Source organism: Mercenaria mercenaria, chromosome 17 (assembly GCF_021730395.1).
Source record: "Mercenaria mercenaria strain notata chromosome 17, MADL_Memer_1, whole genome shotgun sequence".
Classification (NCBI taxonomy): Eukaryota; Metazoa; Mollusca; class Bivalvia; order Venerida; family Veneridae; genus Mercenaria; species Mercenaria mercenaria.
Genome location: NC_069377.1, coordinates 33,511,534 through 33,528,462, shown reverse-complemented (window position 1 = coordinate 33,528,462; position 16,929 = coordinate 33,511,534). Strand labels below are relative to the sequence as shown.

General features: G+C 35.4%; 2 protein-coding genes across 2 annotated transcripts in view; one reads left to right on the top strand and one right to left on the bottom strand.

The window, feature by feature from the left end:
* LOC123543277 (E3 ubiquitin-protein ligase TRIM71-like) overlaps positions 1-16,929 on the top strand; it is a 201,560-nt gene that overhangs the window by 82,274 nt on the left and 102,357 nt on the right. The gene's annotated exons all lie outside the window — the stretch shown is intronic.
* LOC123535591 (uncharacterized) lies at positions 6,422-12,037 on the bottom strand. The gene is made up of 2 exons (XM_053527633.1): positions 11,741-12,037; positions 6,422-8,917 (listed from the first exon to the last, which is right to left on the bottom strand). Exon 2 carries the CDS (start codon positions 8,865-8,867, stop codon positions 7,086-7,088), a length of 1,782 nt encoding a protein of 593 aa, XP_053383608.1. The 5' UTR covers positions 8,868-8,917; positions 11,741-12,037; the 3' UTR covers positions 6,422-7,085.

Sequence of the window (16,929 nt, the reverse complement as noted above, 5' to 3'; positions counted from 1 at the left end):
AAAATATTTGGCATAGTTTCTCCCGTTCTTCTAGCGGAATATAGGTAGCTAGTTAGTGTATATGTTAGTCAGCGGTCATTTTACCTTTTTTGTTCTATAAAGATGATTTTATTGTCGAGCTCGCTTGCGGAAGCGAAGACATGGTTGTCCAAATTGCTGTTCGGTGTACATGCATGCATGCGTGTGTGCGTGCATACGTGCGTGCGTGCGTCCGGACCATAAATTTGACGCGCAAGGAGCAATCTTGTTAATATTAGTATGAATGTTAACCTCATTGAGACGGAGTGGTATGCACAAACCCTAGTTTCCTATCTTAAAGGTCAAGGTCAAAGTTGGAGGTCAAAGGTCATATCAGATCTTGTCCGGCCCATAACTTCGACATGCATTGAGGAATCCTGTTTATATTTGGTATAAATATTTAACTCAATGAGACGGATTGTCATGTGCAAACCCCAGGTTCCTATCTTAAAGGTCAAGGTCACATTTAGGGGTCAAAAGTCATTTTAGAGCTTGTCCAGGCCATAATTTGATAAGTATGGGGCAACCTTTCTTTCTTTGGTGTAAATGTTCAACTCTATGAGTCGGAGTGTTTTGCGCAAGCCTCGGGTCCCTATCTCAAATGTCAAGGTCACACATTGGGGTCAAAGGTCATTTCAGAGCTTGTCCGGGCTGTAACTTTGCCATGCATATTTTTTTTTTATTTGGCATAAATGTTTGCCTCAATGAGACAGTGTCGCGTGCAATTCCCAAACCTCTATCTCAAAAGTCAATGTCATACTTAGAGGTCAAGGTTTAAACTTTGTGCTGTCAGTCCTTTTGAAAATTGGCGGGCTCAACATGTTGCCCGTGGGCATCTAGTTAGTAATAGTTTCATCAGACCTCACGCTATGTCTGATCCATTCCCTCGCTGGTATATTTTAGGTTTTAAATGCTCGCTAATAGTCAGGTCGTTAAAGACCCACCACGATCTAAAGACCTACATTTTTTTACCCACAAAAACTTCATGAAAATCATTCTTATAATACAGGTAATGTACGTCTATACTACAAGTTTTCAGGTGGACAATTTAGGCCCTTACTGAATAAATGTGTTTTCACAACTTCATCTGCAGACTTTTTCAGTCAATCTTTTCTCAGTATAGTTTTAAAAATATAGAGGAATAACTATCTTACACTGTAGAAACAAAATGTGACTGAAATTTAACTAAATACACTGATTCCTGTACATATTGCTACATTAATTCAATAAAATGATAAAACATTAAACACATTGCCTTGGCCTAATATATAGCATTGTCAATTTGTAACTAAATACTTGTATATCTCATTTTTTCGTGGAAATCATGTATAATTACCATCATGGAAATGCAAAAGAATACTGTTATTTTGTGGTGCGTCTTTAATAGTGTATTCATGTTTGTTATAATTACGTCGTTAGAAAGTTTAAAGCACACATAGAATAATAGCGAAGAAGGAGATCGGATTGTTTGATTATTTCTGTTCGGCATGATACAGGTTACACCAACTTGAAAGAAAAATATTTTACCTGATTACACCCATTTACCTAATCAAAACATCATAGTACTTAAGACTCTATGATATTCTATACTGAACAGCAAAAGAAGTTATCCAGATGTATAAATGAGGTATTTTTTAATAAACTTGAATTTATAAATTTGACATGTTTTCTTCATACCACATTACACTAAAAGAACTTCACGAGTTAAATTTAAAAGATCAATCAACCATGAAGTTAGTAGTTTTGCACAAAATTCTGGCTATATTTGCAGATCATTTGCATTGAAAAATTCCAATTGCGCTTTCGCGCTCAATTTTATTTAGTCGTGCTATGCAACCAACAATATTTTTTTTAACTTTATTTTTTTTTAATGTTTTTTCGAGTGAGTCAGTCATCAAAGTTTCCAATGACATTAAAATTTCACAAAGAATGTTCAAACAACCAAACAGACAGATGATACAAAATGTACCAGGAAGCTTCAAGATAAAATGAAAAAGACCATTTTCGACAAAAGGCAAACAAAAGCTACCTACTCAAAAGAATCAAAGCATTCAGGAAAGAAATCAACGAAATTTTAGATCAGCTTGAACAAGCTTCTGTCGCTGAACTAGAAAAAAAATACTGTAAAATTAATCAGGAGTTTCGAGAAGAATTGAAAATATACATGACTGTCAAGATAGACTAACTACATGTAAAGCTGAAATGGAATCGTCACAGAGTAATCCGTCTCAACAATTTGTCTGCATGAAGAGAGCCGAGAATTTAGTATCAGAGATTGACAAGAACAGGACAAAACAGAGAGATGAGAGATGGACTGGCAGATAACGTTACATTTGAAAGAAATCCAGAGATAATGCGACTCCTTCAAAATTGGAATCATTTGCAAAGAAACCACTCCAAATAAAAATGAAAAAAAAAAACTATCACGTAATGTTAAAGAACGACAATTTGGTCTTATTGCATACTTGACTTTCGCGATATTGTGTTAGTAGATTTTAATAATAGCAACATTAAACGTTGCTGAAGGTTGATTGTAGAGGACTCGCTGTCATAGATGGTCAACTGGTGATAGGGCGAAGAAGGTGACAAGGTAATGTATATATGATGAATGGAGAACGTGTGAACATTATCGGGAACGAACAATCAGGTAGTAGTATATTTAATGAAATTTCCTTGTATAACGACGGTAAAATGATACATGTGGTTGATCGTGATCGAGGTTTGGTAACTCTGGATAGAAACGGTAATGTGTTGTGGAAATTTCGAGGTCAAGAGCTGAGCGGCGACTAGGGAGTGTGTACAAATGGAAACGGTAACGTGTTTCTGAGTGGGGAGTCATCGAAAAAATGTTGCACAACTAGGACAGTCATGGAGATATTGTCTCTAAAGCACAAGACTTAAATTATCTAAGCGGTTTAAGCTTTGACAGGAAAAACTGCGGGCTCATTGTCGCAGATGAAAATGTTCACGTTTAATAGACATGTCTTCTATATGGTTTCAGGTATACTGAAAAATATTTAATGAAATACAGACATTGTGTAAATTTATTTACCCATTTTTTCTTTTTGTTTGTAATGGTATCTTTCATTGCTACTGATTCAATTCTCAGTATTTCTTGGAAGGATTTACATCTAATATAATAAAAATGAAGACAATCTTAGTTCACTTTTCATGTATATGTGTACATTATCTGACAAATTATAACGCAATAACAATGTCTGTCTGAAATCTATATAACTCTGTTAGTACAGCGTGTGAATGTGATTGTATGTCTGTTGTATTATTTTGTCTGCTAAACACTTTTTATTGATTGAAAACAGTTCAATGACTGCTCTCCGCACTCTTAATGCAATCTGATATATTTTAATTGTAATAAATGGTAGTAGGTTATTTTGATTTATAGATACGGTATCTAATATTGAAACAAAATCTATTAAAGTAAAATTCATTCAGCATCGAACTGTGTAATTTTACTAACTCCTCCTTTTTGTTCTCCAACATATTGTTCACTTTTGTACAGAACGTCTTCCCCGCTAAATAAATGTACACTCAACGACTTGAAAAAGCCCCCCTTTTTTTTTTTGCAAAATTTGATCCAAGAAATGTTTGTTCGTTTTTTTGTTTTGGGGGTTTTCGCTGTCTATCAACAATATTTCATTTATGTATAGGCAGGCAATTAATCCAACCATTGCTCCTGGATTCTGTACAAGTACAAACCTGTTCTCCGCAAGTATTTGCCAAATTCCTCACATGAATCAGAGGTGGGGGATGAATGATTTCAGACACACTTTCTTATATCAAATTGCCCCGTCCGAGGATCGAACTCAAGACCCCGAGATTCGTAGATCTGCGCTGTCACTATTGAGCTAAGCGGGTGAATTCCAAGAAATGTACGTAATATGCATGATAAATAAGGTATATTAGGGTGTAATATTTTCTGTGCTAAACGAAGCATGACTTCCTCTCATTAAGCTCATTTTCGGATTAGTTTAGTTACATAGCGAGTCGTCGTTTTAGGAATTGGACAGTATTGGAATATTGACAAGTTTTTCCAATGATTAGATATAAGTTGTTTTTAACGTTGCGATACGCCTGTGTACTTGACGTTGACGTAATTCAAAACGTTCACGTGGTAATGTCAAACGTGGAACACTAGAGCCGCAGACTGTCTTGTATAATTTCGTCAACTATCCCATACCGAAATTACTGGATGATGTTTGAAATTGAAACATTTTCAGAAATGCCTACTTTTGAGATGATTAAGTCCATTCTAATTTTAATAAATAGACCTTAAATATAATAAAACACATTCTGAAAAGAATTCTTCACGAATTTGTTATCAACTTCAGCATGTAATAACTATTTAACTTTGCAAATGCGCTCATGGATAAGAATGATACAAAATTTCAGCCGTATGTCTAGAAAAACAGGCACATTTTAGGAGCCCGCCCGCTTAGCCAAATAAAGAGAACACGATCTGCGAATTGTGAAGTTGTGAGTTCAATTCCTTAATGAGGTGTATGTTTTTCATGAGGATTTGATAAAATACATTTTGTTTGAAATCATTCGTCATCCACCTACGCTTCTTGCGGAGAAATTGGCAGTTACTTGCAGAGAACAGGTAAGTACTGGTACAGAATCCAAGAACATTAGTTAGGTTAAATGCCCACCAATGCAGGGATGTGTACATAATTAATATATAAAGAATATATACATAAAAATACATAATCAATGTAAAATGTCATTATTGGCAACAATATTGAAACCATCAAATAAAAAAACAACATAATTAAGAAACTAATATATATGGCCAATGTCTTAGCTCCATTTTGATACCATTTTTATTGTTTTATCACCAAAACTGACCAAGATATGACTGATTATCATCTATATGGTTGTCCTTTCCAAAAATGAACGGTTGCCATGGAAACAGTGAATCATATATAGTTCAAAAGAGCTTTTTCATAGGAACATTGTTTATTTTGAAAAAGTTGGTCCTGCCGAACAATTTGGTACTTATGAAAAAAGTCTAGTCGGGGTGCATGGTAGTCTAGACGTTATTGGCCCCACCTTATACGTATATCTAAAATAGATAGTGCCTACTTGAAATTTGTATTTTTAGTTCCAGTGCCTATGATATTATGAATGGCCACTATATACGAAAAATAGAAAAACCAACAGTTTCAGTTTAATAACTAGTTTATATTGATATATATATTGAAATTAGATTTGGCGTTTGGTCTATAGATAGCTTATAGAAAAATCAAGGTTTGGTTTGTATATGGTGTTGTGGGGTCATGTTTGAGGTCAACTGTTTTAATTAATCTGTATATTTTAAAAAATCATCACAAAGGTATATTTTTAGCTTGACTATTCAAAAAAATAGTCTGAGCTATTTTAATCACCCTAGTGAGTAACACCTTAGTTGAAGTTTTGCATGCAAGTACGTTAAGCTATCATTTAATGGCATATAGCTTTCAAACTTATAATTTGTGTTCCCCAAAAATATTTTGGGGCCATTTTGAGTTGCCCTTGTCCGTCCAAATTTGTGTCGTTCATATCTCAAAACGAATTGGACACAGAGTCATCAAACCTCATAAGATTTTATTCAGCACGGGAAGCAGTGCACCTTGGGTTTTAATTTGGATCTCACACAGTCAGGCCAGAGTTATGGCATTTGACCTGGTCGAAAATATGCATTAAATCGGCCTAAGTTTGTGTTGCATGTATCTCAAAAAGTATTTAACCAGTATTATGAAGCATTACTGGAATATTATTCAGCATGTGAAGTTGTGCATCTGGGGTTTTGTTACTTTGAAACTTCACGTCTTCCGGGATATAAAAGTAGTTGATGGCATCAAGTCCCATAACTCTGACATTTATTTTGGCCAAAATTTTCCCATTTTGGACTTAGAAAATTCTTGTTAAAGTTCAACATACTAGTTTCTATCTCAAAAACTAATGCAAATATTGATTGAAACCTTACTCGTTTCTTCAACAAGGTCATTGCAACAAGTCTCATAACTTTGACATGTATTTTGCAAATTCATGTACCCTTTTGAGCTTAAAAACTTCTGGTTAATGTTTTGCATGCAAGTTGCTATTTCCAAGACCGGTTTGAAATGCTATAGCTATTTTAACATTTAGGGTAATATTCCTGCTTCTGGGACAACAATGGGACAAATGTAGGTAGCTTGATAGAGCACAAAGGTTTGGGATTGGCCGCTAGGGTCAATGTCACTGTTATAGCAAGGGTATTGTTACTAAAAATAAAAATGCTTTTAGGGAAATTCCACCTATCATTGTAAATACATGCTATAGATTTTGTATTTACATGAATTACAAAACAGGCTCTATGTGTAAATATGACAAATGTCATGCTTCAAGTATCACAAAAGAAACAAACATATTAGATCAGATTTAATGAATAATGATAAATATTCACCAAAATGTTTGCACACAAGTCGCAAGAATGAGCAAGAAATGGTAGAACACGAAATGCCCCCTTGATGCATTCAGTAATTGCACAATCTGCTCCCTATCAACTTTCTTGATCCTAGGCCCAAGCGTTCTTGAGTTATCATCCGAAAATGGATTGGTCTACATACCGACCGACAGACCGACCTACCTACTGACAGACCGACTGACATCTGTAAAACAATATACCCCTCCGCCTTCGAAGGGGCGGGGGGAGGGGGATGCATAAATATTTTTCGCTAATGGATGTTGCGTTTTTACTTTTCTTGAGTGTACAATAAATATCACATTCATAGTAACAGCTTTCAAATAGAATTTGAACAGAAAATATGTATGATTAATTATTTTCATTTGTTATAAAAAATTGTTGAAACAGATTTTTTTTCTTTTTTATTTCATCTTCTTCTTCTTTGTACGTAGAAGCGATAATGCATGGTGCTGTGTTTCGTTAAGAGAGTGCCCATGTCCCAACTGTTCTATTTCATGCTGTGGATGAAGCTATATGTACAAGCACATGCTTTAAGTCAGTACTTTTAAGCCTTTTATTGCTACAAATATGACATAATTAGATTTTATTTACACAGTGCATGCTATTTCATAATCTTAAGCTGATCACTATCTCCACCAATATAGACTTCTTGTTGTTGCTGATTGTAGCATATAGTCTGTGGTTTCTGTAATCCACCTATGATTGTCTGACCTTGCTTCAAGTCTCCTGAGATATGATGTATTGTGTTGTTATTGTAGCAGCACACCAGCAATGATCCATCATCTAACATGGCCATTCCCACTGGTCCATATAGGTCATTGTGCTTGTATACAGCTGATATATCACCGTGTAATGTAACACAGCTTACATTGTGACTAGTATAGTTACTGATGTAGATATGTCTGGCATCTTCACTGAGCAGTATATAGTTTGGGGAGGAAAATATCTCGCTGTTAAGGGAAATTTTGCTATTGACATTTCCGTGTGTATCTACTAAATGCACACTGTAAGGATGCCAGCAAACCACATAGAACTGACCTTGATGATAAGTTATACCGTTACAACATTTTTTCATTGGAATTCTCCGGCTGATTGACAGTTTACCATTTGTCTTCATTATAAGGATCTCTTCCTTCTCTGGCATTGTTACAGCAATCTTGTCTTGAGGCAGTACAGCAATGTCATATGGTTCAGAGTCAAGTTCCTTCTCCTCTATCACAGCTTTACTATACGTGTCTACAACTTTCAGTTTATTGTTGTTGTTATCAGCCAGTATAACTTTGTTAGAGGATAACACTGTATATCCTGTGATACCACATTCATTTTTATCTGACTTTGTCTTTACATTTATATCTCCCCTGTGAGTCAACGTATCAAATACTTTCTTCTTTCTTGGAGTCACCAGAGGAGTGGATAGGCTCAAATGTACATTCTTCACCATGGTAGTGGATAGGTTCAACTGCTTTTTCTTCACCAGGGTAGTGGGTAGGGTCAACTTCCCAAATATATCCAGCTTAGTAAGGAGGTTCTCTAATTCTTTGTTTCTTTCAAATGTGTATTGGATGCTAGTCTTATCCAAAGATTCTTGAGCATTCTTCAAATCATAAGACTTTAGTCTGAATTTGGCTTGTTTGATCCGGATGTAGAGTTGCCCATTCTGTTGTGAAGTTTTGCTGTCTTGAAGATTTGACTTGAATTTCATGATATCTGAAGAAGCTGCTGTGCATGTTTCAATCACCTTTTTGACTGTTTGTTTTTCTGTGAACTTCTTCTTGTCAGCCTCTGTCTCAATTTGTTTTTGTAATTGATCTAAGCGATCATTTATCTCCTTGCGGAACTTCGTAATTTCTTTTATAATATGGTCATAGGAGGAATCCACCTCTTTGTCTTGTAGTGTTGCCTTTTCGAGCATGGCATCCATATGTTTCATCTTTCGATCCAGTTCTGTCATTAATTCCCTGTATTCGTCACTGTCTCCAATACCCGCACATTTATCAGGTATGTAATCAATTTTACATGTCCTGTGATTTAGAGTTATACAATCAGTACATCCGAGAAATTCATGGTTTGTGCAGAAAAACTTCATGAACTCATTTTTGTGAATATGGCACTTTTCCGTGCACACTGCCGAATCTGTACTATGAATGGTGTGTTTGCCCATGCTATCTATATTAAGAAGATTATGATGCTTCGTAGCTTTTATCCGTTGGTGATAAGCAGAACAGTTCTTGCACATGTATTCCTGACAGTCCACGCAAAATCCATGAGCTTCTACATGCTGACCAATAGCTAGACATGGTTCACAACTGTGGTCAAAATCCTCTGCTGAACCTTTAGATACTGATCCACGAAAATCAGAAACCTTCCGATCTGACACTGCCATGATCCTGATGCCCGATTATATAGTATCATGTGAACCGCTCCTTATATTCTCTGTAATCAAAATAGATATTTGGGTTAAATCACGCCATGTACCTGTATAATCTTAACTCTGTTCAGCGACCCTAACTCAGTGCCAACATGGCGGATGTAAAGCCGATACAACTTTGTTTTCTGTGTAATTACGATGTATAAAGGAATGTTTCTATTGTTATATCTATCTCCATTGATCAAGTGTATGTTTATTTCAAAATGCATCATGTTAAATATATCAACCCTTGTGTTTTCAGGTGGAAAAACGACGAACAAGGCAACTTTTTCAATGAAAACTTTTACAAAAAATCTTTAAAAATACTTCTATGCTTTTGATGCCTCGACTATTTTGTTGTTTGAAAGCAAAGATATGCTTGCTTTATAGGCCGTTTACACTATGTTGTTAACCCACTACATGTTGACACAATACATGTTCAAATGTACTGACAGCGAGAAAAGGGATAAAAACCTAACTTTGAGTTGATAAAAACCGAACTCAGTTTACACGAGGAATGGATAAAAACCTAACTTACACGAAATTGCGTGACGGATAAACACCTAACTGACTAGTATTCTATAGAAATGAATGAGTTGACATGTACATGGTGTGATTATTGTAAACATTACTTTATAAGCGATATTGTCTTCAAACTTTGTCATTAATTTTACAAGATGTTATATGTATGCCCACTACAGTCAAATATTTTTTCATAATTTTAATATTATGCAAATAGGAATGTTTGGGAAAATCTGGATAAAACCTAAAAAAATAACTCAGTATAAAACTCAAAATTATTATATTCATATAAGAAATTATTTAATACCACCGATGTTCGAAGTTCTGTAGTCCCCAACCCTCTCTCCCTCCCCCCCCCCCCCCCCCCCATCCCCCATTAGAGGTGCTAATGGAATATTTTTGAAATTGTTTAAATGGGATTAGATTTATGATTAATTATTAAATATGATATTTTTCAGACGGTAAATAGGGAAGAAATGTGTGTGTGTATGTGTGTGGTGTGGTGTGGTGGGGTGGGGCAGTGATGCATGGACTGACGGGACAGGGGTGTGGGTATCCTTACATTTTTCACTTGTCCACGGAACTTAAAAATCCACTTGTTCATAGTCAAATTTCACTTGCTCTGATTTGTAATATTAAACCTTCATGAAAGCGCAAATAGACTGGAGATCGAGTTCTTTATTTAGGACAATGAAAAGAAAGCATATCACAGTAACTGTGGTAAAAAATAAGCTATTGAAATATTTGCCTTTTAACGTTTATAAAAGTCTGAAATCGCGTAAGTAGTGTTCGGGATCTTTTGAGGTCATGCCCGAAACACTGCCTGCCCACGCAATGGTGCAAAGCCAGATGAATTCAGAGAAAGATTCTTAAAACGTTCCGACTTGTTTTAGTCATACTTGCGATCTCTGTGTGCTTTTGATTTTAATTTGGCTGACTACTGGCTCAAATATTTCCTTTGACAGTGACTTATCGTCTCAGCAGTAACTGTTGGAATTCTACTTACAAACTTGTCATAATACTTTTTTAAAGTTGTTTACGTTTCTGATGTCTTTAAATGTCCTTTTAGTTCTCTGTGTGTAACCCTTGTTTTCCTTTTTTAATTTTAGTTACAGAATGCTATATGCTGATGATGCAAATGTTTTTCTTCAGCTACTTTAAGTAGTTCTTATGTTCCCCTTAGCAATATATGATTTCTTCTTTTATGTTTTTTTTAAATGCATGTTGTAAAATGTGACTCTTTTTATTTTTGTGTAGTGTCAGTTAATCTTTTTTTTATGTTGCTTTAAATGTGCTAAATCTGTATGTGGTAAATTACTTTTCCCTTTTATTTGCTAGTACCTAAGTGCTATTTTGTTTTAATGCGCTGTAACATGTATGTGATAATTTGTGATTTGTTTCTTATCTACTTAGCGCCAGGTGCTTTATTTGCTTTAATGTGCTTTAACATATTTGCATTTTATTACAGCTGATTTACTTATGTTGAGCTTATTTACATGTGTTTGCCGGAAAATAGCTTTAAGCTAGTGTTATATATTTATACTTATCCGGACGTTAGATAAATCTTCTTGTATCTAAAAACGTCTCTGATATTTATCATAGTCACCGAGTTACAGTGTGCGCGAGACCTAGTCAAAGAACCCATTATCTGTATCACCTCCATACACTTGAAGCAACACACAATCTAAATGATATTTTATGTTTTCTCATTTTATACCTGAAAAAGTATGCTTGTCCACGGACACACAGAATGAAAAATGCACTTGTCCGCCGGCAAAAAAATCACGAGTCGGATAAGTTGGACATAGGAATCCCACATCCCTGCAGGGGTGGGTAGATTAAAGAACTTTGAGCATCAACAGTCCATAAAAAAGCACAGACGAACAGCCGTTTTCGTTTGGTTAGGTGTTTATCCATTCTAAGTTCGTATTTATCCAGCACTGTTTCCTAATCCAGTTAGGAATTATCCGCAAATTTAAAACCACCTCCTAATCAATACAAATTTTAAGCTATAAAAATCAATTTCAAACTTTGATACTGTTAAACATTGTCAAAGAGATATTTATGGAACTAATACATTTAATAAGTAAGGTCTTACTGCAATTTCTGGTACTTTAAAACAGTTAGAAACATAAAACATGTTCATTTTGAAGACTTTATTGAGTACATTTTAATGAATTCCAGCCACATAATGTGACATTTCGATTGAAATATTTAGTACACAAAACATGTTATCAATACAGGATATTATGACTATCAAAAGTTTTACGCTAACATTGCATACTCACATAAAAAAATGAAAAAAGACAAGGAAATTAACTACATACATCGTCTTTCTGTCAGCCATGTTGGCACTGAGTTAGGGTCGCTGAACAGAGTTAAGATTATCCGGGTACATGGCGTGTAAATAGTGTCCTAGTTTTCACCTCTAAACAAAACTTCTTGTTGTCAAAAAATATTTTTATTATAAGATAACACAATGTTAATGTCAAAAACAGAGCCCGAAGTCCAAAACATAAAATACAACTCAGAATGTCTTATAAGTCGCTAAATTACTTTAAACTTCCTCTTTTCTGACTAAATTTACACTCAAGATATTTACACGCTGTTTAAAACTTCCTCGTTTTCTGTCTTAAAGCATACTCCAGATATCTACATACTGATAAACGTATCGTCTGTTCAAATCGGATGTTATTGGTAGTTTGGTATTATATATCACATTTAAATCTGTTTAAATTTGTTCAGAAAACTGTGCAGAAACGCAAACAATGAATCTTTCATTTGGCCCAGATAAGCTTACAAAGCAGAAAATATTAAATATTTAACGCAGAATGAAGCTTCAATTTTGTATGGCCCCCGCCATAAAATGAGGGGGGGGGTGGCGGGGGGGTATAGTGTAACCCCTGTCCGTGTGTTTGTGTGTGTGTGAATGCATGCGTGCGTGTGTGCGCGTGTGTGTGTGTGCGTGTTTGTGTGTGTGAGTGTGTGTGTGTGTGTGTGTGTTAGGGGAAAGGGTGGTATTCGTGTCCGGACCATAACTTTAACATGCATGAGCCGATTTCAAAATAGTTTGAAACAAATGATAAGCATGGATAGTTGATGTGTCATGCGCAAAAACCATTTCACTATCTCAAAGGTCAAGGTCAAAGTCCTTGGTTGAACTTAGCCAATTTTCACTACATAAGTGGTCTTCATGTCCGGGCCATAACTTTGACAGGCATAGTCCGATTTCAGTATAATTTGATACAAATAATAAGCATGGATAGACAATGTGTCTTGCGCAACAACCATTTCTCTAGCTCAAAGGCCAAGAGAACAGTCTTTGATTGAACATAGCCAAGTTTCACAAAATATACAGATAACTAAATTGTCCGTTTTTTCTGCAATATTTTGTGTGTGAAAAATAGGGCCAAGGGTCCTTCTTTTAGTTTGTGAGCAGTACCATGCCTGTGTCTGTGACACATTTCTCGTTTTATTTAATTCTTTAAAAGTATTACTTTTAAGCTGATAGTTACTTTTATGCTGATATAGTGTTTGAAATTATTTTTGTCCAAATTCATTGCAGTACTCTTCAAATTTTCGGGAAATTTATTTTAGGAAATCAGCCTTAACTTGCAATCGTTTATTATTAATCAGATTAGTCATGTGTATAGAAGGGAAAGAGGTGTGTTATTCACTTTATTCGCTCTGACGTCATCCGGAAACAAAAATAATTTCAAACACTAAGTGTAGGTTTGTGTTTATTAATGTGCATTTATAAAACTTAATCAGCCTCGCGGCTGCGCCGCTCAAGGCTGATTAAATTTGGTAAATACACATTAATAAAAACTAATTTATTTTACAAACTTAGCAGGGTAAGGGTTAAACTGTAATGTAATGTAATTTGGGTGGACCGGTGGTCTAGTGGTAACACGCTTGACTGTCTATCCAGAGGTCCGGGGTTCGAATCCCGGTCCAGGCACTGGAAATTTCTGAGATGCTCTTGAGTGTCTCCCACCTAACTAGAGGCCTGTACTGGTTCTTCCCAGGAAAGACGGCTTCGCGTGTATCGGTGCTATACGCCGGGCACGTTAAAGAACCAGACTGTCTATTCGAAAAGAGCTAGGCTAAGTTAGCCGGACATGTCTGTATCTAAAAAGTTCTCTCTGTCTGTTCTGGGGGCTTTATCTCACTCTGTCCCTCTGGTCAGATCGCTCTGTGTCTGTACTAGTAGATGATGATTTCGCGCCCTGTGTGGCTGCAGTATATGTAAAGCGCCGTTGAACGTGTTTATCATGAAAAGGGCGCTATATAAATCTGGTATAATATTAATAATAATAATAATAATAATTATTATTTCTTAAAACATAAAATGTCACATTAAAATGTTTGATACATTAAATAAGTCCTAGTGATGTCTTGAAATTAGCTTGAAAAGTGTGAATCTCTTTATTCATGGGTAAATACCGGTACCTCAAAAACAAGCACACAGACATATACAATTAATTTCACTATACTATAGACCATATAATGTTTATTTTCGACGGAGAAGTTTCATTAAAATCTAAACTGTAGGGAAAAAATCTATTCAGGAAAATATTATCAAAATTTTGATTTTCCAATAGACTTCCTTTATAGATAATAACTTGTGTGAGGTAAGATTGTTCAAATAAGTCTAACAAAAAATCATTCACAGCACTCCTACATTTTTTAAGTATATTCTGAAGTTTTGAAAAATTAGGTGATCAAATTCAACTTTGTAGAAACAAAATTGTTCAATTGATCACCTAACACGTTTCCAATACATAGACAAGTGATGGAAAGCTGCAGATACTTTCAACCTTGTGTTAATATTTTAAGCATTTAAATTTATATTGACTTAATGAAACTGATTAGAATGTCTGCATCCAAAATCTTAAATTAATCTAAGTTTGATACTGCATCATCTGGATTCAAAAACTCGGTCACTAGGTCAAGTAATAGACCTCATATAACCCAGAAATTATTATCAAAATGGTTAGGATGGTGTAGAGTGGCAGCTGGAAACGGGAGCCCTCGTACTTGCTGACAGAGGTCTGGTTGTATAGATGAGTTTAACAGTATACGAGAACATGACAAGGCCAGTATACATGAAGCAAAGGAATAACAGACTATTAGTGTTGCAAAGGTGGTTTGTTAAATTTGTTCTTACTGTAACTGTAGCTGTTGTAGATGTTGGATGACTACCGATTAAAAGCACAGTTTTCATCCGACTTCACAGATTTTGTCTATGTAGACTTAAGTGATTAAAATTATTTTCCTTAGATAATTCACTAAACTCCTGGCATTGTGATCTTCAAATTGTACGCTCGTATTATTAACAAATCCGAAACTTAGACTAAAAGCTACTTGCCCACTGTTTGAGTGAAATTTTTCAACATATTCGTTTCCACTCCTTGGCACAGAATGTATTCATGAAATGTAAGAAATGGTGAACTGAGTGAAATTATGTGTTAGATATTGGTAATAAAAAGCGGGATAAATGTTGATTTCCACCGTTATTTGAAAACCACTGCAATGATTTACTCCCTTTTGCACACAATTTTGTCATGTAGTTATAGGGTGAGCTTTTGTGATCTTCCGTCGTCCGTCCGCCCACAATTTCTTGTGAACACTATAGAGACCACATTTTGCAATCATTTTTAATCAAACTTGCACACAAGTTGTATAGGCATAATGTGTATCGCGGTTCCTTTTATAAACTGGCCAGATCTCATCATGGGTTATAGAGTTATGGTCCCTTAAAGGGCTAGATTTTGCTATTTTTGGCTTGTGAACACGATAGAGACCACATTTTGAAATCAACTTTAATCAAACTTGCACACAACTTGTACTGGCATATAATTATCTCGGTTCCTTTCGAAAACTGGCCAGATCCCAACATGGCTTCCAGAGTAACGGCCCCTTAAAGGGCCAATATTTGCTATTTTTGGCTTGTGAACACGGTAGAGACCACATTTTATAATCAACTTTAATCAACTTGCACACAACTTGTATCGGCATAATATCTCGGTTCCTCTCGACAATTTGACAAAAAGTAGTGTGTCTTATGTCATTTTTCCTGTAGCCTGTCCACTAAGCTCTATAGGAAGAGTGCAGATATATATGGATCGAAGGGTCGTGACTTCGGTCCCTTAGTATTGAGTATGTTCTCCATGACTATCTGACAGTAGAGATTGTGTCTGAATCATTCATCCTCTGCCTCCAGTTCATGTGGAGAAGTTGGCTATTACTTGCAGAGAGCATTTTAGTACTGGAACAGAATCCAGAATCCCTGGTTTGGTAAACTGTTTGCCATTACATAATAAAACATTGTTGGGAAATGGCGCTAAAGCCAGAGCAGATAAACAAAATATTTTCCACTTGATTAAAACGGAGAAGTTGTTAAGATCAAGTCAATACTGTATACGCATCGTAATATTTATGAGGGATTAATCTTTGCGGATTTTGTTGTTGGGTCAGTCCACAGCATAAATTCCCAACAAACAAGGAAACTATCCATTCATTTTGTGTTCAGAAGTTGAAATTCACAAAATTCATAACCCGCCAGCTATATTTTTCCAAACCATAGAATTTAGTGCCTGCATAATTTAAGGATTTCGCAGTATATACAATCCAGAAACACTGGTTAGGTTAACTGATTGCCATTACACATCTGAAGTTCTGTTGAAAACTTAAAGACAGTAGCTCAAACAAGTTTTCATTCACATTAGGCTTTTTGTCCTTGTTTATTTCTGTTTTCAGGAGATTTATCCTATTACTGTCATACTTTGATGAATAATGTCCAATATAATTTTAAGTACCAGTGTAAAACAGTACGTTCGAGAAATACCGGTAATAAAAAGCTATATATTATGTTTTACTGATTTGTTTGAAACTTTTCGTATCCGTATTAAAACCTCATAGCAAAAGCTTTTACACACTGCCTATATCAGTTGTTATATACATATTGAGCTGATGATGTTTTAATGGGAGCAACACTTACAATTTGTATTTACATAACAGGGAGCAGTGCTTAAAATCTGTATTTGTATCACAGGGAGCAGCACTTACAATCTATATTTCTATCACAGGAACAGTGCTTAAATCTATATTTCTATCACAGGGTGTAGCACTTACAATCTGTATTTCTATCACAGGAACAGTGCTTAAATCTATATTTCTATCACAAGGTGCAGCACTTACAATCTATATTTCTATCACAGGAACAGTGCTTAAATCTATATTTCTATCACAGGGTGCAGCACTTACAATCTGTATTTCTATCACAGAAACAGTGCTTAAATCTATATTTCTATCACAGGGTGCAGCAGTTCCATTCTGTATTTCTATCACAGGAACAGTGCTTGAATTTATATATTCCTATTACAAGAACAGTGCCTAAAATCTATATTTCTATCACAGGGTGAAGCGCTTACAAACTGTATTTCTATAACAAGAAAAAGCACTTTTAATTTATATTTATATAACAGGGAGCAGCACTACTAGGAGGTGTCAA